Below are 21664 nucleotides of genomic sequence, written 5' to 3' on the forward strand. Positions count from 1 at the left end.
TGGATTTATATTTGCTCATTATCAAAATGTTAATTGAAGACTTTGATTTCAAATCACTGCCTGCACTTGTATGATTCAAATTATATGCACAGTCATAACTGCCTTTTCAAGGTTTCTTCCACTCTCTCCAAACTCCTCCACATTTCTAGCTAGAAATGCATCTCAATTAAATTCTTTTTATTGATAGAATCACTGTGCCAAAGTGCAGAAAATGACCAATTTTCCATCTTAGTTCTTCAGAAACTTGAATATTTGCCCATTGCATGGTGCTGCTTTAAATTATATTGCAGCAGATCTTCAGTGCGCCAGTCTAACTCATGCTACATACCTGTGCTGTGTATACATTTTTTATGAAAGGGTCTGTATGATACCTGCATCTAAGACAAGTGTTGTGTCCCTTGACTGAGGAAGCAATACTTAACAAAAACCATGATTTCTGTTAGTGAATTGGGAATAATTGTATTTCTCTCCATTTTAGTTGATTGTTTTAAAGATAAAATTAAAATTTGTTCTCTTAATAATAACTTTGTGAAACTAAATAGAATTACTAATGTAAAAGAATGGTTCACTGGGGTATTCAATCAAAGGGTCTCAATGATTATAAAGTGTGCCAATTCCCTTTGTTTTCCCCTTCAGTAATTACCCTTATTTAGAAAAGTTTTCAGAACAAAGTTAATCCAACAAGTCATTTGTGCCTGAGATAAGGTCATGCTGATATTAATTGCTGTTCTGGGATAATACTGAACAGTTGAAAATGCTGTTTGTGACTAATTCCAAGTCTTGTCTACCCCTTGATATGAAAAATCCCACATTACTCAAAAGCAATGCTTTCCCTTTTGTATTATTTAACAAATGACCTGATCAAATGGCCTTTACATGTTACCTACCTTGCAGTGTTTGACCTTCTTCCAAAGTTATTTAGTTGAAGAAATAGTTTGAAATGCCCTGAAGGTGTTTTCTTTAACTTTTTAATAATCTTAAAAAATTTTTCATATTGCTATTATTAACCATTTCTCTTCGCACAGGTTGAAGATTGTAAAAATATCATTTAAATGCAAGCAGTTCTTCATTCAACTTAAAAGAGAATTGGTAAGTAATCTTCCTATAGCTTGTTTTACTTTGAAATGCCTCTTTTAGCATGAATTCTAAAATTAGATTTTAAAGTTTAGTACTTTATGCTTTACCTTTCATACTGGTTTAGAACAGCCTTTGACGAATTATAACACTCTTGGTTATTCAGTTGTTAAATGATCATAGAGGAAAAGTTGAAATAACTGCACACTTATCATGAGTTTGTGCACCAAATAGTAGACAGCATATTAGAAGTTAATGCATGTGCTATGTGCTGTACAGTTACATTGTCTTGTGCATCAAAATGAGAGCAAAGAAAATCTGGAACACTCCCTTCTAATCTTTTCCAGTGATGCAGATAATATCTGGAAAATTTTTCAGATAAAGCAAATTAATTTAGAATATTAGTGGCTATGACATTTGATTTTTACCTCTTCTGTGAAGTGATCTGTACCCCAGTCAGGAACTGGTGCATGTTAAATAAGCAGGGTAAGTATTTATTGCTGTAGACTGCATTTTGACCTATAGATTTTGTTCCTCGATTAAAAGAACTAGCTAATATTTAATCTTCTTTTGCATAGGGCATATGTATGACTTTTGGCCCCTCTCTCTTCACTTCTCATCCACCTACCCCCTGCAACATCCTCCCAAACATCATAACCAGCCCAATCTATCAAATACTTTTTTTAAATGTTTGCACATGTACTGGCCTTTGATTTACAAAGCTAGTGTGATTAAAGCTATCTGGGTAATAACAGTCTTTTTACAGGGGATCATTCTCCCTGCATTTGTGCCACCTAATGTGAATTTCCAGATTCTCAAAGAATACAACCTGGTTCACTGATTCACTTAAATGTGCAGAAAATGTCAGAATGGTAGAAGTGAAAAACACAAAGCAGTCTGTTCAACATGCACTCATAGAGCACAATTTTTGGAATCACCTTAATGAATAAAATGCATACTTTGAAAATTTATCAGTGTATGCAGTGTTGATGAAAGGTTGATCTTTAATCTTTCAATTATTTATAGTATTGCTATAGTACAAGTGATTCCACTAGTCAGCATTGGAATTGATGGACAAGACATGATATAGAAAGCATGGAAAATGAATATGAAATTGCAGAAAAAAAAGTATTTTCAAACATGTATATTAAATGCTTGTGTAGTATAATTTGAAAGGATCATTATAGTCTAATAGTATTCAAAATTCCTTTATTGTCATGTAATTGTACAGGGCATGAAAATGCTTTCTGCCTGCTGCAAGATAAAGAGCCACAATTAGTGTTGCTCAGCACCCTTGCAGTAAGAAAAAAGAGAATCAAAAGAGAGTCCATTCAGTGTCACTGAGTGTCCATGGATTCACCTCCACCACTCATGAGGTTTCTACAGCCACACAGAATCCTCTTCAATCCATTGTCAACCTCTGACAAGATCAAGAAGCCTTCAATGCCCAGGACCCTTCTTGCCCTCAGCACCTTCTCAAATCACTGTTCCAATACCTGGTTCCCATGAGCCTGTCTTCTGAAGCCCATGCAGGTCCCAACTGCATTGCCTGTTGCTGTGTGGGTCCTTCAGCCGCTGTGCCCTTCACTGGTTCACTGCCATGGTCACCATCCTTCAGGGTAGTGTCTTCTGCTTCTCCTACTCAACTGGGGGTGTTCTCCCTGTTTCTAGTTCCCTGTTGTGATCCACTGCTCCAGGATCTGCAACTCCTCGTGGCTGCTGCAGAGCACAGACTTCGCCATCTTGGGTGCATACCAACGGTTGCAGGATTTTAGTTTACGAAACACTGCCGGCACTTTTAGCAGGCCATTTAATGCCTGATGGCACCACCAGGATTAGGACTGAGCAGTTGAACCCATCGGTGCAGCTGTGTCTCCTCTCTCCTGGGTCCATACCAGTAGCAGCTCTACCATTACAGCAGCTTTGACAATGCTGCCTTTTTGTTGCTTGAATTTGTTTGAAGGAAATTTTGAGTTGAATTGTTAAACTGAAATTTTCACTTGTTTTGAAAACAACAAAACATCCTGTCAATAGCTTTATGATCTGTATTCTGCCAATATTGCAGAAAGACAAAAGTTGTACAGAAAACACAATGGTGGATTTAAACAGTAAGTTGATAAGCCAGAGAGGGTCCTCAGGAAAATAAATTGCAAAGAATGTCAGAATTGGAAGCAGGAGCAGACATTTGGAACCCTTGCACATGCTCTGTCATTAAAATCTGGCTGATTTTAAAAAAAAAAAAAAAAAAAAAATTATGCCTGGGAACCTTTTGGATGTTTTGTAAATGATGGAAGGGATAGAGAATAGAGCACTTACTACCTATTAAGTCTGCTTTTGTGAAAGAGAAGGAATGATTAAAACATTTGCATTATGGGGAAGAATGTAAAGTATTAATGATAAACAGATAGCTTAAGTCTTTCAAATGCATAAATTGCTAAGCCTGCTTAAAAGGGTCTTAAAGTAAAACAGCATAAAGTTGACTAATTTTTCCAAACACTTTTTTGTTTCTGGCATTGTAGTAGAAGGTCATTAATATGGATTTTTCAAATTAGAAAGCATTAAGCCAGTTGAATTAGAACATAGAACATTACAGCACAGTACAGGCCCTTTGGCCCACAATGTTATGCCAACCTACATATTCCTACCAAATTAAAATAAACCCTCCCTACCTCATAACCCTCTATTTTTCTTTCATTCATGTGCCTGTCCAAGAGGATCCTAAATGCCCCTAATGTTTCAGCCTCCACCACCACCCTGGCAATGCATTCCAGGCACCCACAACTCTGTGTAAACAAAAAAAGCAACCCCTGATGTCTCCCCTAAACTTCACTCTGAACAGATTTCCCCTGGAGTTTGCTACTCCCACTCTAGGATAAAGGTGCTGGCTATCTACCTTATCTCTGCCTCTTAGAATCTTCTAGGCCTCTGTCTCCATTCAAAGGGAAAAGTTCCAGCTCTGCTAACCTTGCCTCATCAGATTTGTTTTCCAATCCAGGCAACATCCTGGTAAATCTGCTCTGTACCCTCTCCACAGTTTCCATGACCTTCCTATAATGAGATGACCAGAACTGAACACAATACTTACCAGAGATTTCTAGAGTCGCAACATGACCTCTGGACTCTTGAACTCAATCCCCCAACTAATGAAGTCCAGCATCCCATAGACCATGTTATATTTCTATCAACCTGTGCAGTGACCTTGAGAGATGTATGGTTTTGGACCCCAAGGTTCCTCAGTTCCTCCACACTATTAAACATCTGACCATTAACCTTGTACACAGCCTTCAGGTTGGACCTTCCATAGTGCCTAACCTCACACTTATCCGGATTGAACTCCATCTGCCACTTTTCTGTCCAACTTTGCATCTTGTCTACATCTTTTTGTAACTAATGACAACCTTCAACACTCTCCCCAACACCTCCAAAGTGAAAACACAATGCTGGAGAAACTCAACAGGTCAATTAGGGTACTTTATATGACAAAGATAAAGATACCTAACCAATGATTCAGGCTTGAGCCATTCATCAAAGTTTGAGAAAAAGGTAGACAGGCACCCAAATAAATGGTGGGGGGTGGGGGAGCAGCATGATCCTATAGGCAGGAAGGAGGTAATAGGTGGATAAGGGAGGGAGGGCACAGCAGCAAGAGGGGGAGGGAGGCAAGGCTTTGAATGGAGAGGGGAAAGGGGGCAGAGGGATGGAGAGAGGGAGAACAGGGAGTGGGCTATTAGGAACTGGAGAAGTCGATGTTAATGCCATCTGGCTGGAGAGTTCCCAGATGGAAAATCGAGTGTTAGTCGTCCAATTTACAGGTGGTTTTGGTGGGATATTGGTAAAAGGCTGTTCATAGGACACGTGAGGTGGACCTTGTCCACACTGAGAGTACCTGCAATACAATGCAAGGGAAAAGGGGGGTGGGGGTGGCAAAACAGCATTTGGAAAGAGTCTGGACCAGCACATGAATCTCCACGTGGTGAGACAAAGGGTTGTCCAGGAGCTGATACCCATTTGAGATGAGTGGAGGAAAATTTAGGGGAGACGTCAGGAGTAAGTGTTTCTTTTCAACCCACAGGGTGGTGGGTGTCTTAAACTCTCTGCTTTGGGTGGTGGTGGAGGCTGGTACAATGGAGACTTTCAAGGCTCTGAGATTGGCAGGTAGGGAAGGGTTGGACTGTTTAAAAATGTTCTGTGGGACAATGTAGAAAAGACATGCAAGGCAATCAACATGGACAGAAAGTAATGGTGCTTAAAGATTTTAAAATCGGACTTTTTTTTAATGGAACTAGCACAAGTCTGTTTCTTACCAAGAAGTTTGGCAGACCCAAAAGATAATCAGAGCAACTAAAAGACATGGATATGAAATAATGTGACAGTTTAAAAAAAAAAAATGGCTAATGCATGGGAGAAAGCAAAGGCTAATAATAAATTGATTCTGGGAGTGGAAAACTATGTTCTGTATGGTTCTTCAGGACTCAGTAGCCCATAAACAATTGAACTTGGTATCATCTGCCTATATCAGATATCTTAAAGTTGGTGAAGTTAGTAGTGAGAAAGTTTTGCAGGAATCCTTCAGTGGACTGCTTAAGTTGGCACCAAAGTGATAATTAAATTTAGACAGAACAAATGAGGTTGAGTTTTGGGAGAGCATTCAAAGGTGGCAAACAAATCGGTGCAGTTCCTCGAAGGCAGTATGACTGGTGGTAATGGTGCTTAGTTTTTATTGGTCAAGGTGTGAAATAAGAGCAAGAAGGTCATGCTAGGGAGGTGTATCGGGCTCACCAGAAAGTGGTTGTACCAGAGAGAATGCAGAAACATAGAAGTATGTTGTAGGGCTGGAAAACTTGGCTTATGAACAACATTGGTGTTTTCTTTCGATGAAAGGAAATGGAGGGATGATTAATGCAGGTTAATTGAATAGAAGAGAGCGAATAGTTGAGTATTATTTTTCAGTGGGCCATGGATCTCTCTCTCTGCAAGGGTGGTGGGTCATGTAAGAGGTGAAAGGTATCAGGATTCAGACCTTGAGCTGATGTGCTTGTTATTTTTAACAGCATGATTACTGACTACTTTTGTGGTGTAAATTTCTAATTCTAAAACCACTTAATTGTATGTGTTTTTTCCCTCTGTGGTGTTAATACTTGTATTGCTTTTTTCTCTAGTAGTATTATTTTAATATTTTATCAGTCAGGATCTATTGGCAAGAGTGCAAATGTTGCATTTGCTTTTTAGCATTGTAGGTTTTCTAGCAGTGTTGATAATTGGTGAGGAGGGAAAAATAATGGCTCTGTGAATGTTATTCTTGCATTGCTGTGGCTTAAAGAATAGAAAGAATACACAAAAGCAAGTATTAACTTTGAGTCGCTGAATGGCATTGTGTTAATCAAAGAGCAGTAACTGAATTCTTAGAAAATCTTGGTGTTTTATACACTTCGTATTTTTAGTCAGCAGATAACTATATAGATGCTTCCCCTACTTACTATAGTCCAACTTACGATTTTTCGAATTCTGATCTGTTCCAGCTCTTGCGATTATGTTACTTTCACGATGCTGAGCGGTGGCAGCATCACACATGAGTATCGTACAGCATATTCTCACAATGTTGACTCAACCACACTTGCGGTCTCTGTAGCGATCACACAAACGAGTGACATCGATGACCCTGTCACTTTAGCATCCCCACCATCCAGCAATTAATTTTAGATCAATGCTTCAAACATTCTTCATGCCCAATATCCTTTCAGCTGTGTACGTTGATGGTTTTTCTCATTGTGGAATAAAGGTATTCAAAATTTATTTCTAAAATATGGTAGGTGCGGTATTCTTTTTCGACTTGTGATGGGTTTGCCAGAATGTAACCCCATCATAAATTGAGGAGCACAAGTAGGTGTTTTGCAAGATCGGCCATTTTAAGTTTTACTCATTTCAGCCAATAAATTAAGGGTGTATATTTAATTTAGAATATGAAATATGAATTACATTGGAAATTTGAGTGTCTGATAATTAATGTGTGCAAATCCGAGATTGCATATTAATTGTCACTAAGTTGTGAAAAGCAATAATATTGAGTACACTTTAAGAATGTTTAACCTCTGAGTTATGCACCAACCCAAGGTTTGCTCAATGACTCAAGTCTGCCATAAATGTTTGCAGCATTTTTATATGCTGCATTTCATTTGAGGTTTTGAAAATATTTTCAAAAACTTTAATTTCAACATTGTACTTATTGCAACTGCAAATTAATTCACTGGTCGTGAAGCCATAATAACCTGATGTGGATTTATAAACCAACCTAAATTAAAAATAATTATAATTAGTCTGCTCTGTAGAGCCAGCAAACCAAGATCTTTGTCCGATTAGAAGCAAAATACCAAAATCTGGGGGGGGGGAGGGGGGAAATGTAATAAGTACTGAAGGTGAGGCTTGGAGAAATTTTAAATAATTTATTAGCCAGACATGATCTCAAACGTACTTAAAATTTTAGCCTTTGAGTTTTGCATATTAATGTTTTGAATACCTGAAGAACTCTAGATGGTTTAAACTAGAAATTAAATAAAAACAAATTCCACCATCCTTATTGAAATCTTTTTTTCCACTTTCCTCATATCCATTCATTCTTTTGGAAGGACTAGATATTGCATATGACATTGCAGGGGGTTCTTTATGAGAGTGCACATAATACACTTTTACCAAAGGATCATTAGATCCTTTGAAATGTACTGAATAAAAAGCAAGCAGCTAATCAGTAAGTAGCCTGTGGCCATATAAAAGTAGATCAATTGATACCCATTTTATAGAGCAAACAGACAATTTTATCAATCTATTGGCAAATAGTTGTGATCTACATGAAGTATTTTAAAGTTAATAAAAAAATTGGCATAACTATTTGATGGAATTAAATGCCATTTCAGGAAATCTTAACTAAAATGGTTGCTTTTAGTCACAACTGGCTGAACAAAAGATAATATCTTGAAACTGTACCTCAGGCAAATAATTACAGAAATTCTTGATCGACAGACCTATGCTGGGTGTTACCCACTTTCATATTGATATTTTTCATTCATTCTCATGCTTTACCAATTTTGTAGTTTTTTGGAAGTGAATGTTGGGATAAGGATGGGAAGAGAATTTGATTTTGAATTACAATAAAAAATCCCTGGTATCAGGCAGCTATGGGGACTGGTAGATGCTGGATAAGTGAATTTCCCAGTTGCTTTTGACTACGTGTTGCGTATTTGGAGAACTCACAGTGAGGCGCACCAATTTTAAACTTTTGTGCTTTTTGCCCATTTATTTTCTGCAATTTCTTTTGCCGGTTGCTTGAATTCTGGATGACAGGGATTTTACTGTATAAATATTTGGTATAGACAGAGTTACAATTAGATGTAAATACACGTATACCTTGTATAACACTTTCTGAATAGCGCAGGTTTTGATATAGAGCTGTCAGGTTACCGTCCTGAGCAGTCAAGCCAGTCACCATCCCTGGCTGAAGATAACTTTCAATGTCTACAAACCTCAAGCCTTGGCCCTTCAGATGTGAAAATGTGGTGGTCACCAGTCCCCATGGTGTCTGCTGTTTGATCTGCCTGGCGTATAGTGTGTGTCCTGTCCAGATCACGTCACCAAGATACAAGCAAACATTCAGGCTTCCCCCTTTTACCTCACCGCTCATTTGGATCTTTCCACTGCCCCCGGGGGGTGGCACCGCCCACTTTGGGAAAGACTAATGAAGAGCATTTGGACTAAATTATCTGTTTGTGTTATGGATGCTAACACATTGCTTTTAGGTTGAGTTTGATGTATAATTTTTGCTGGTTACTACTATAAAGATTCAAAATATTATGGTCATTTTGGCCCATTGACTAAATCTGAGTTTTCAGGGTCATTTTGAACCAAGCAACACTTACATTGGACCTGAAGCAAAACCTGGAGATGCTGGCAAACGTGAAACAAAAACTGAAAATTGCAGGAATGATTTTCAGATTAGGCAGCATCCACGTGGAAAGAAACAGTCTATATTTCATAAATTGAGATTTTTTTGACAAGGTAGCAAAGCTGGTTAATGAGGTTAGCATTATGTATATACGTCTGCATGCGTATGACATTATTACACTGAACGTAATGATGACATCACTCATATAATCTGTGTGCTGCAGAGAACCATTTTAGATTTGTATTAAACAATGAATGAAGCATCACGTCTCTGTGTGCAGTGTGTTTCTAAACCTCAAATACATGATAGATTGGCGTCAAAGATCATAATGGACTTCCTGGATGTTCCAGACGTTGGAGTGAAGACTTAAAAAGGAATTTATCTCCACAGTAGACCCCACAAGCTCAGGCACAGAGAACAAAGAGAAAAGAACAAACCCTCAAGATGCCAGAGTCACAGTTTGAAAAGTTCATGGGCTCTGTTTGGAAAGTTTGAGGCCTCTGAAGAAAACTGGTATGACTATTTAGAAATTTGATCATCACTGTATTGTCCATAATATTACTGGCAGTGTGCCGTTTAATCGAAAATGTTCATTATTTCTCACCCAAATGGAAAGTAAAACATTTCAACTGATAAATCTCTAATAGCATCTGAAACACCAGGAACAAAAAAAATACAGAGTTGTGTACTATAATAGGGACATGTCTAAGTCCCAAACCACCTGTTATGGCAGAAAGACAAAGATTTTCTCACAGAAAATGGGAGAATCAGAATGCAGATTTTTTGGCTGAATTACGTAATCACAACACTGTGAGATTGGTGAATTTTTAAACGAAACATTAAGAGACCGATTAGTAATGAATTTAACAGACTGCAGGGCCAGACAATGATTACTAAGTAAAGTAACACTTAATTCAGTATTTGATACGGCCTTGGGTTTCAAGATGGCTGATAATAGCTTGGACATCTGCCAAGGAGAACCACTAGTGGTAGGCAAATTTTTCCACCAAGAATGCTTTCACTGCAGAAAAAACAACCACAGTCCTGATAATTGTTATTTCAGAAGATCTAGATATTATCTTTGTGACAAAGAGGGGCACATCAGAGCCAAATGTCCAAGAAACCAAGGTTAAAAAGGACCAAAATACAAAAGGCTTCCCAGTGGAGTAAGAACAATGGAGAAGGATGAAAGCCCCAGCCTGGAAACAAATGACTCAAATAAAGACAAGACAATGGAAGTTATGTATTGCAGATTAGGGATAGAAAATCAGAATTCCACATCAAGGTGAAAAGCAACATCGAACCTCTTTGAATGGAGTTGAACATGGGCAGCAGTTTCGTTAATGCCATTGTTTAAAACAACTGCTACCCCACCTCATCCATTAAAGAGGCTAACACAGTGTTCCAAACAGTCACGGGAAGAAACTCGGAGTTTGGAAAATTCAATGTAAACATGAAATATAAAGAACAAACACCAAAAAGATTGCCCCCTACATTGTGAACACCAAGGGGCTGGCGTTGTTCAGAAGAATCTGGCTATCACACAATCAACTAGATTAGATCCATAATGTACTTGTGTCTAGAAGATGAGGACAAGCCAAAACTGGAGCAAGTTCTCAAGAAGTACCAGACGATTTTCAAAAATGGCCTGGGAAAAATCCAAGAAGTCCAGGGGAAATTACACCTGAAATCAGGTGTTGAACCGGTTTTTAAGACCAGAATGGTACCATTTGCAATAAAAAGGAACGATTGAAGAAGAACTGAATAGATTGAAACACGAGGAACTACTAAAAGAATCCAATACACTGATTGGGCAGCTCCCATCATATCAGTGCAAAAATCCAACAGAAAAATTTGAATTTGTGGTGATTACTAAGTTCCCATTAACTAAGCTTTGCAGATACCTAAACATCCTGTGCCCAAAGTGGAAGGATGATTCCAAGCCTCGAACAGGGGAAATAAATTTACAAGTATACCAACAAATAGAATTGGATGAAGACTCAAAGAAATATGATACTCACTTGGGGTCATTCACCTATACCTGAATGTCATATGGAATATTAGCAGCCCCAGCAATATTCAAGTGGCTGTGGACAAATTATTGCATGGAATTAATGTAGGATGTTGCCTCGATGACATTATAATTACAGGCGGTGATGATTCTGAACACCTGTCCAACCTAGGAAAAAGTCCTAACCCAATTGAAACAAGCAAAGGTCCTTCTGCCCCAGGTCAAGTGTGTATTTATGGTACCTTCAGTAACAAATCTAGGCCTCCGAATGGACACCTTCAAGGTAGCAGACCACAGAGCAGCCTACCCAACAACTTGAGCTGAATTGCAGTCATTCCTGGGTTTGGTTAACCATTATTAGAAACATATTCCAAATGTATCAATGCTCAACCAATTGATTTTTTTTTAAAATCAGAAATTGTGCTGGAATGAAGAGACGACAAGTACACGATCCTTTATCCAGAACCCTTGAAGGAGAGTGTGTTCCGAATTTCGGCAAGCCCACCTGAATTGTGCTGCCGTATCCACCCCCACCCCCTTCCAGTCTCTCGGCCGTCTCCCCTGACCGCCAGTCCGTTGACAGTCTCCCCCGACCGCCGGTCCCTCGGCCGCCTCTCCCGACCGCTTGCCGAATTTTGGAGATTTTAGATGTCCGGATAAAGGATCGTGTACCTGTAGTTACGTGGTGGATCACTTGAAAGACCCACTAACATTAAGTGACAATGTTCTCGTCCATTATGACCCAAAAAAGAAATGACCCTCGTGATGGATGCTTCGCCAGTAGAATTAGGAGCGGTGTTGTCACAGGTAACGGAAAAGGGAGAACAACCGGTGGCTTATGCCTCCCGGTCTCTAACAACTTGTGAACGTAATTATGCACAACTGGAAAAAGAGGGCCTGGCCATAACGTTTGGTGTCAAACGATTCCATCAATACTTGTATGGTAGAAAGTTTACCTTAATAACAGATAGCAAACCACTGAGTTTGATTCTCAGCCCTAAAAAGGGGATACTAATGCTAGCTGCATCAAGAATTCAGAGGTGGACCATGCTGCTTTCCAAAACTTCCTCATTGTTGTCGATGCACATTCTAAATGGGCAGTAGTATCACACATGAAAAATACAACAGACCAGACAATTGAAAAACTACAAAGTATATTTGCTTTATATAGATTACTTATTGAACTGGTTTCTGATACTGGTCCACAGCTTGTATCAGAGGCCTTTAAGATATTGCTATGCAATAACAGTATTCGACATGTCTTGTCAGCACCCTACAACCCAACCACTAATGTGAAAGCAGAACATTTTTTTTTTTTACAGACTTTCAAGAAGGCCATGAAAACTAAGAAATTCCTAAATATATTAATAAACCACAAAATCATCTATTTCCTGTTAGGATATAGAAACAAGCCAACCTCTGCTACCAAATGACCATTAGCTGAATTGATGTTTGGATGCAACTTCAGAACAAGACTTTACATGAACATCAGCCTTCAAACAGAACAATCCACATCTCTAAATAATCTATCAGATCTCTAGAAGTGGGAGAACCAGTACTGGTATGAGGCTACCAGGATAATAGGAAACCATGGGTGAGAGAGGTTATCCATAGAAAACAAGGTCCCTGTTCTTTTTCTATACCGGTGGGAACTAAATTATGGAAATGGCACCTAGACCAGTTGAGAGAGTGGCCACATCCAATGCTCATCATACCAGATGAGATTCCCTAGGCTCATTTTGCTGTCAATGTTCCAAAAATATTGTGAAGATGTGAGGCCCCATCACAACCAAGCAGTCCTCAACCAAACAGCCCTACAACATTACATCCACTTCAACAACACAGACCTCTGCAATGTCCAGATTGGGTAGCCAAAGACAAACCTCACAATCCTTGCCACTAACTGAGGTACTACCCCAAAAAGAAGAGTCCAGAGAAGTTGCAAAGTACTCTAATGGATTCTACCGCTCTGAGATTATCAAAGAGGGAGAAACATCCTCCAAAGTGACTGAAAGACTATATACAGTGACTTGGAGGTTTAGCATTTCATACTTCATAATATAAATAATCTTCACTGTTAGTAGAGGGGCACCATGTATTTATCGTAATTTATTATAACATATAGTTTCACGAAGTATTTATTTTGTTTGGAGGTGGGTGGGGGGAGGAAGAGTGATATGTATATGCATCTACGTACGGATGACGTCATCACGCTCAGCATAATGTCATTGTCACTCATATAATCTGTGCTGTGGGAAATTATTTTAGATTTGTATTAAACAATGAATGAAGCATCACATTTCTGTGTACAGTGTGTTTCTGAACCTCAAAGTCCCTCATGGTAGGCTGATTCAGAAGGTGCAGATGCAAGGTGAGTTGATAGTTTGGATATGAAATTGAATGGCTCAGATGACGTGTGGTAGTGTTATAGGGCCTGTGACCAGTGGTGTTCTTCTGGGACCCTTCTTGTTTGTGATGTCGACAAATAACTTGGGTAGGTGGGTGGCTTAGAAATGTTTGCAGATGATACAAAGATTGGTGGACAGTGTAGAGGGTTATCAAAGAATACAACAGAATATAGATATATACAGATATGGGCAGGAAAATGGCAAATGGAGTTTAATCTGGAAAATGGTATTGCATGTGGAGTAAAGGAAATGTATACAATTAATGGCAAGTTTTGCAAAGTATTGGTTTGCATAGGTATCTGGACCAGGTCCATTGAAAGTGCGCACATAAGTAATTTGGATGATAAAGATGATGTTTGGCATGCTTGGGTTCATTGGCTGGGGTATTGAGTACAAAAGTAAGGAACTGTAATACAGAGAGATTAAAAGAAATAATGTTGCGGCTATGTAAAACTGGTTTGCCTGCAGTTGGAATATTGTTTCATTTCTGGTCACCCTATCACGGGAAAGATGGTGGATGCTTTGGAATGGGTACAGAAGAGGTTTCCCAGTGTTAAAGGCTTATGTTATTTACTTTTATTATATATTTTAGAGAGTTACTGTGGGGGTTTGGAACAGGGAAAGACAGAATTAAAGTGACTCTCAGGTGAGATGGTCACTTCTACTACACTCCTTGTCAGAGGGAAATCTGCTGTGGTCATGGTAATAGTCGGCATATCTGGGTAAAGAAGTGGTTAGTTGCTTGAATTGGGCTACCAGTAGTATTGGAAACAGACACAATAGTAGAGTTTGAGGCTTCTAGATAGATACATGGATATGAAGGATATTTTTTTTAGTTTATATTGCTATCAAATTCAGCACAGACACACGGGCTGAAGGACCTGTTTATGTGCTGCACTGTACAAGGTTAATGCTCTTTCTCGGACCTGATATATTCTTTTTACATTGATTTTCTGATCTGATGAGTATCTTTGGCATTTTCTGTTAATGTTAACTTTGTGGTTGGCACCATACCAATGCAGTGGGGTCAAATGGTAGTAATATATCCTAAATTAGTACATTTGCTTTTGTTTGGGGACAAGTGATGTCAGGCATTAAGGCCAGAAGATTCCATTTCATATTTATGCTTTGCCAATATAAACTTTATACAGTATTTTGCAAACAGCGGTCGACAGGTTCATAAAGATATAAGTATTTTAAAAGTAAAATGATTTACTTAACATTGTTGGATCAAATTGCACCAAAGGGACTTAAAAGGAAATTGAACTGGTATTTGATTTAGATATTGCTAATTACATTGAATTTTGAAAAGACATTTGTACTAAATCAAACATCTTGCATTTCTCACCATCCAGCATGACTCGAGAGAAACGTTACTAGGGTTTAATATGGGGAGCTACCGAGCTTGTAAGAATTTGTGGAAAGCCTGTGTGGAGCATCATACATTCTTCCGACTAGAAAGACCAGTACCTCCACAGAAGAACTTTTTTGCACATTATTTTACATTGGGGTCAAAATTCCGATACTGGTAGGTTCTCATTTGTTATATAATTGTGATAAGCAAAACCAATAAAATTTGCTTACATTTACAAAAGTTTCATTTTTTTTATTCTATCTTGTGTATTAAATATGCTGTAAACTGTTAGTCATGATTTTGACTATTCAGGCATGCATTTTTTTTATACTGGTTTTGGAATGGTTTTAATTAGATTTTGTAATAGCACTTAAGTTGTAAAATTTCTGCTTTATTTTTATAAAAGCAGAAGTATATAGCAGACACTAAAATTTGGCCATATACATTCAACAATCTTCAGCATGGTTTTCAGGAATTCTAATTTTTGCTCTTTTCTGGACTTACCTAGAAATTTGTGTTGATTATCTTAAGTCCGGCTCAGAATTCTCCACTATTTGATTCTCTGATGGCGGTTGTAATTTTATTTTATCAGTAGGTAATAATTAATCGCATGTCATAATTGAACCAAATCTAGCAAATCTAGTATATTGTGGAAAACAATTTTAAATTATTAGAAGTTGTAGTTGACAATTTACTAGGTTTCCCCAATAATGCTGCAACTGTAAAAGATACTGGTGAGGTCGCACCTGGAGTACCGTGTGCAATTCTGAGGAAGGATGTACTGGTTTTCGAGGCAGTCCAGAGGAGGTTCACCAGGTTGATCCTGGAGATGAGGGGGTTGACCTATGAGGAGAGACTAAATTGTCTGGGATTATACTCGCTCGAATTCAGAAGAATGAGAGGAGATATAGAAACATAAAATTATGAAAAGGACAGATAAATTGTTTTCTCTGGTCGGTGAGACCAGAACTAGGGGACACAGCATCAAGATTCAGGGGAGTAAATTTAACACAGAGATGAGGAAAAACTGTCTTTCCCAGAGGGTAGTGAATCTGTGGAATTCTCTAACCAGGGAAGCGGCGATAAACTCTGATCTTATTGAATGGCAAAGCAGGCTTGATGGGCCGGATGGCCTTCTCCTGTTCCTATTTCTTATGCCTATGTTCTTATATGCATAATGCTATTTAATGTAAAATTTACCTAGCCAGATTTTAATATTGAATTCAAAATTTGTAATAATCCTAACATGTGAAACAATCAGAGAGTGGAACAGTTACAATTGCAATTGTGTAGGCAATCAACAGGAAACATGATCAAATCTAGAATCTAAGACATCTTTGTGCCATAGGGTTTTACATTTGCTTCTTGTGTTAGTTGAGAGTTAATTATGTATTGAACAAGGTCTCCCCAAGTTCACACATGAAAGTTTGTGAATGCCAGAAGTGAAGTAAGATGCTATGGAAGAATGCAACTCGGCTCCCACCTGCTTTGTCCTTCTGGCTCCACCTGTTTGGCATCCTTCACTTCTTGCTCCACCTTTGCCTCCTGATCTTTCCCTTTCTCATTCTATAATATCACCTGTCTTCCCTCTCCGTTTTCAATCCTGAAGCAGGGTTTTAAAAGTCGTGGTAGTCGATGATTGCCTCTCTGGAATTGGTGCTGGGTCCATTGTTGTTTGTCATCCTTCTCCGTTTTCAATCCTGAAGCAGGGTTTTAAAAGTAGTGGTAGTAGATGTTTGCCTCTCTGGAATTGGTGCTGGGTCCATTGTTGTTTGTCATCTATATCATTGATCTGGATAATAATGTAAATTGATTCACAAATTTGTAGACAACACTAAGATTGTGGGCGAGGTGGGCAACTAGGAAGGCTTTTGAAGCTTGCGGCAGGGTCTGGACCAGCGGAAGAATAGTCTACAAAATAGCAGATCGAATTTAATGCATGCAAGTGAGAGGTGTTGCATTTTGGGAGGACAAGCCAAGATAGTATTGCATAGTAAATGGTAGGGCACTGAGGAATGTGGTTGAACAGAAGGATCTAGGGATACAGACATACATAATTCCTTGAAAGTTATGTGACAGGTAGATTGGGTCATAAAGAGAGCGTTTGTTACGTTGGCCTTTATAAATCAAAGAATTGAGTACAGGATTTTGGATGTTGTATCGAAGTTTCAGACATTGATGAGGCCAAATTTGGAGTATTGAGTGCTGTTTTGGCCACCTACCTACAGGGAATATGTCAATAAAATTGGAAGCATGCTGAGAAAATTTATAAGGATGTTGCCAGGACTTGAGCTAAGTAAGATGGAACATTTGAATATGTTATGGCTTTATTCCCTGGAGTGTTGAAGTATGAGTAGAGATTTGACAGTTATAGATAGGGTAAATCCAAGCAGACGTTTTCCATTGAGGTTAGGTAGGACAAGGGAACATGGGTTTAGCGTGAAATGTGAACTTCACTCAGAGGATGGTAAGACTGTGGAATAAGCTCCTAGTGCAAGTGATGGATGTTGGTTTGATTTCAACATTCAAAAGCAATTTGGATCAGTACATGGATGGGGGGGGGGGGTATGGAGGGCTATGGTATGGGTGCAGGTTGATTCAATTTGGTTGAAAAATAGTGTGACATAGACTAGATGGACCGAAGAGCATGTTTCTGTTCTATAATATTTTGTGGTTCTAAATGGAACATAAATGTTAGATTCAAACATCCGCAGTTCTGAGGCCCAGGCTTATTCCTTGAGGGCTGTGAATGTTGGTTTGGTATCACCACTAAAAAGATGTTATCAGCTTACTTTCAGGATGACTTCAGGCAAAATAGAAGTGGATATGGTAGAATTATTAAGAATAACCTGAGCTTTGCAGTAATTAAGATCTTTCTCACTGTATTAAAGTCAATTGCTTGTTCAGACAATTTAATTTTAATTTGCAGTGGGAGAACAGAAGTTCAGTCTGTGCAATATGGAAAAGAGAAAGCAAACAAAGACAGGATATTTGCCAGGTATGTGATATTTATGCAGTTCTTTTTAAAGAGAATTTTTGAAATTAAAGTATTAATGTTTTTGCAGAAGATCTGCTTAAAATTCACAGCTAATTGAATTGTATAATTTCCTCTGAAATATTTGGATTTTCTCAAGAGTATTCAGTTTGTATGTGACAAGCATCTGAGAGGAAAAATCGGCAGCACTTAAAGAGGAGTTTCAGTTGTTCTTCTACCAAAAAGTCAAATTTCTGACCTGTCTAAATATACACCAAATAATGTTTTAGATAGTGAAGAAGTTCTTTAAAATATTGGATCTAGAATCCAGTCATATGGCACAGGAATGTGGATGAATAAGTCAAAGGCAATGGAAGGTTGTGGCAGTCCCAAGAATATCCTCCATTTATAATGCTGGTAGAAGACTGCAAAAGGCTGCCTTCTTTTGACATTGCTTCTCAATCTGTTTCACTTTGAAATGACAATGAAAGACAGACAGTTCCCAGGATAGGAACACTTTGTACTTACAAATGGGCTGTTCCCCAATTTGAGCGTGCGAATAAATGTGCATTGTGCCCCCAACTAGTGCATATGCTTTATTCTCCAATTTGTACATGCACATAATGTTACCTTATGAATGCTAAATAAGAACCATAAGTACCTGTTCTGCCTTGCATACAAATTCGGCTTATGGGCAGACCCAGGTAATGGAACTTGTTCATAATCTGGGGACTGCCTATGCAGACATGATCATTGTTGGAATCCCACCTGCACATTCGAGGTAGCACCATTTGCCAAGCATTTTAAACAAACCAATCAGGTAAATACAGTGGTGATGAAAACAGATAGTTGACTACACTTTAGCTAATGGCTCACACCAGTGGCCCTTAAAAGCCTTCCCACCATCTGTACAAAACCTGTTTCTGACTGTTGTTCCGAAATGGACCACTTGACTGGCATCCCATCTGTCGTTAGTGACCTCCACCATTGATGTAGCATTTTATCTTCATAATGTTGCTGGATTCCATGATATTGGAGTCATTTACTTAAAAGTTCATCATGCAGTCATTGTGCGAGTCAAGTTCAAGATTTTTAAAAAGTTGCATGTTTCTTTTCTTCCCTTTATACTGGTGACCCGTGTGTTTCAGAAATGTGCCCATGTAGAATTCACAAATCCCTCCCAAGAAAGAGATACAAAATAAAAATTCTTTACTAGAATTCATCATTCATTACAATGAAGATTTTTTTTCTTCCTGAATACTTTTGAGTATATTTATTTTGGGTTGTTATCGCAAAAATCACCTTAAAATGTTCCAATCACATACCATTTTTTTTAGATACAACTTATTTCTGTGATTTCCTGTCATATTTTAAGTCTACTGGTACATTGCCCACCAAGCAGGCAATTTTGGTCAGTCCAAGCCTGCCTGAGCATGTACTCAGTGCAGGTGCTATGCAAATGTTGTCTTAGGTCTGAGCATGCTTAGTATAAATGCAGATTGGCTCTAAAAGCAGCTCACAAATATAGATTTTGGTGATTAAATTGATCTAGATTGAGCACATATTGATGCACACGTTCTTCAGGCAATAGCATAACGAGTGTACTTAACAATAGCATTTATTGTCTTCAGGAAGATTTAATGCAGCAGAAATGTCTCATCACTTCTGCAACAGCTGTGATAAATTATTACATTCGTGGCGAATATAGCTTAAGGCTCAAAAACAACATCACTGCACTGATTAAGAAAGCCTATGAGCTCCACTTCTGTTGTAAAATTGGTGACCAAGACAAACCCTGGTCTCTTCATATTTGTTGTGTAACTTGTCAAGTCAACCTGAAAGCTTGTGTCAGCATTATTATGCAATTAAACATGCAACATTCAATAAAAAATCATTTAATGTTTCACTTTCCTATGTGATACAACAAATCTGAAATTATCTTTGTGTTCAGTTTGAAGTTGTCTTTCAAAATGAGAAAGCAAATCTTTTGAAAAAAATTGTTGTCCAGTGCTATCATTATGGGGAAAATTGTAAAAGCTATTTTCTTTCAACTCTAATTTCTTGACTTGTGGACAAATGTTATTTTTCATGGAAGAAAAATCTTGACCCATACAGTTATCTGAGAATACATCCTTTCCCCACCCTGTCATAATGTTGGGGTCATATGCACAAATGTACAAAAGTTGAAACTCCCACTGTGAGTATATATTAGCAACACCAGAACTCTGCAGCTGTCCATTTTAGCTCAGTAACATGAATAAATAAGAGTGTTGTTTTGTGAATGTATTTGAAATGGAATTCAGCTAAAACCCAAAATCAGTTCACTGCTTTTTTTGGGGGATTATACATTGTAAAATGGGCTTGTTCTACACCTTGTGTCAAAGGATTATTTTCCTTGTCAATCTTTGTCAGTATGTAATGAGAAAATTTAATATCAAAGGGATATTAAGAGCCTTATGGGTTATTTCCAGGGCAGCCATCTTTCCCACAATGTCAACAATAAAAGTATCCAGGAGAGGGATAGATTTCACTCCCCTCATCAATAGCACAGAGATGGAGATTGTAGACTGCTTTAAGTATTTGTAATGACTTATCCTGGCCCTGCCATCTCAACATGATCGCTAAGAAAGCACACCAAAGCCTCTACTTCCTTAGAAACGTGAGGAAATTCAGCATGATCCTTTAACATCTTTGACAGATGCAGTGTTGCAGTTATCCTGTCTGGATGCATTACTGCACAGTACAAGAACTGCTCAAGACACATGAAAATGGAGAGAGTTGTAAATGCAGCACAACCCCTATCACTTTCAACTGCATCAGAAAAGCAGCCAATGGATTAAAGGACATTTCCCACTCCCTTCTCTCTCCTGAGGAAAGAAGATTCCCAAGCATGGAATTGTACGTCATTGCATTGAAAAAGTTCTTTCCCACAATCAGAGTCCTGGATTAAATCTCACATCAGTAAAATAAAGTTTTCTGTTGTCTTGTGTAACTCCAGTCCTCTGCACTGTGTTTTGTTTGCTGCACAGAACTTGTGTATGGGTTGACCTGCCGTGTAGTACATAAAGCGACCTTTATCATTGTACCTCGGCCCTGGTTTTTCCTCCTCCCTACCACCCTGAAGAAGGCCAGGTTACATTTTGGTTTGTGCTATTAAATTTCTCTAAGCTTGGTGATTTATCAGTTGAAAGGGTAATCCATTTAATTTACAAGCAGATAAGTCTTACAATTCTGTTTAAAATCATCAAAATGATGGATGCTTATTCAAATTTGTGGTATTAGATAAAAACAAGCAAAAAAAACAGCCTGTGGGGACTACCAGATCATTTTACCATTGTGCCCCTGCCTGGCATGTTTGAAGGTGTCTGAAAACTGAGGCAGAATGTATGTCAACAGCAGTGACAAATTGTAGGGTACTGACATTTTTATTCTGAAATGTTTTGAAGTACTTTGGTGTTTCCATATATTAATTCTGGAGAAAAGTGAAATAGTAAAATCTCATTGTTTTATCCATATAAAATTGTATCATCATCCATGTGTCTTTGTGCTCCTCCAAAATATTTTCCAGCTGCTTGCAGTTATCAGATAAGCAGTCAATCTCCACATGGCAGTTGAAAGATGGATATTGGACATGATATTAGCCCTCCTGTTTTTTTTTCTGTTCTTCACAGCTCCCGCCATTGAATTATATCATGAAATCTCCTGCACCCACCTCAGTAAGAACATTTCAAATAAACGACTTCCAAAAATTCACAAAGTGTTGTATCAGTTGCTGGCCTAGGTTATGTAATTGTGATTTGAAATGGGACAAGGACCAAACTAATGCAGAGCCTCTTGATATGACAGTTTGTCACAATGTTATAGGCAGTCTTAAATGTATCACTGTAATGGTATCGTGGAAACACTTTCA

General features: G+C 38.3%; 1 protein-coding gene across 6 annotated transcripts in view; it reads left to right on the forward strand.

Annotated features, from left to right (window-relative positions):
* The window catches only part of ptpn4a (protein tyrosine phosphatase non-receptor type 4a), a 201329-nt gene that overhangs the window by 93985 nt on the left and 85680 nt on the right, over positions 1 to 21664 (forward strand). For all 6 annotated transcript variants that reach the window (XR_011356614.1, XR_011356617.1, XR_011356616.1 and 3 more), the window contains exons 12-14: positions 1026 to 1089; positions 14782 to 14954; positions 17710 to 17778. Coding sequence is in view for 1 of the 6 variants with exons in the window: in XM_069934869.1 (XP_069790970.1) it covers positions 1026 to 1089; positions 14782 to 14954; positions 17710 to 17778 (306 nt within the window). In the remaining 5 variants the exon portion in view is untranslated. The remainder of the gene's footprint in view (positions 1 to 1025; positions 1090 to 14781; positions 14955 to 17709; positions 17779 to 21664) is intronic.

Source organism: Narcine bancroftii, chromosome 4 (genome assembly GCF_036971445.1).
Source record: "Narcine bancroftii isolate sNarBan1 chromosome 4, sNarBan1.hap1, whole genome shotgun sequence".
Lineage (NCBI taxonomy): Eukaryota > Metazoa > Chordata > Chondrichthyes > Torpediniformes > Narcinidae > Narcine > Narcine bancroftii.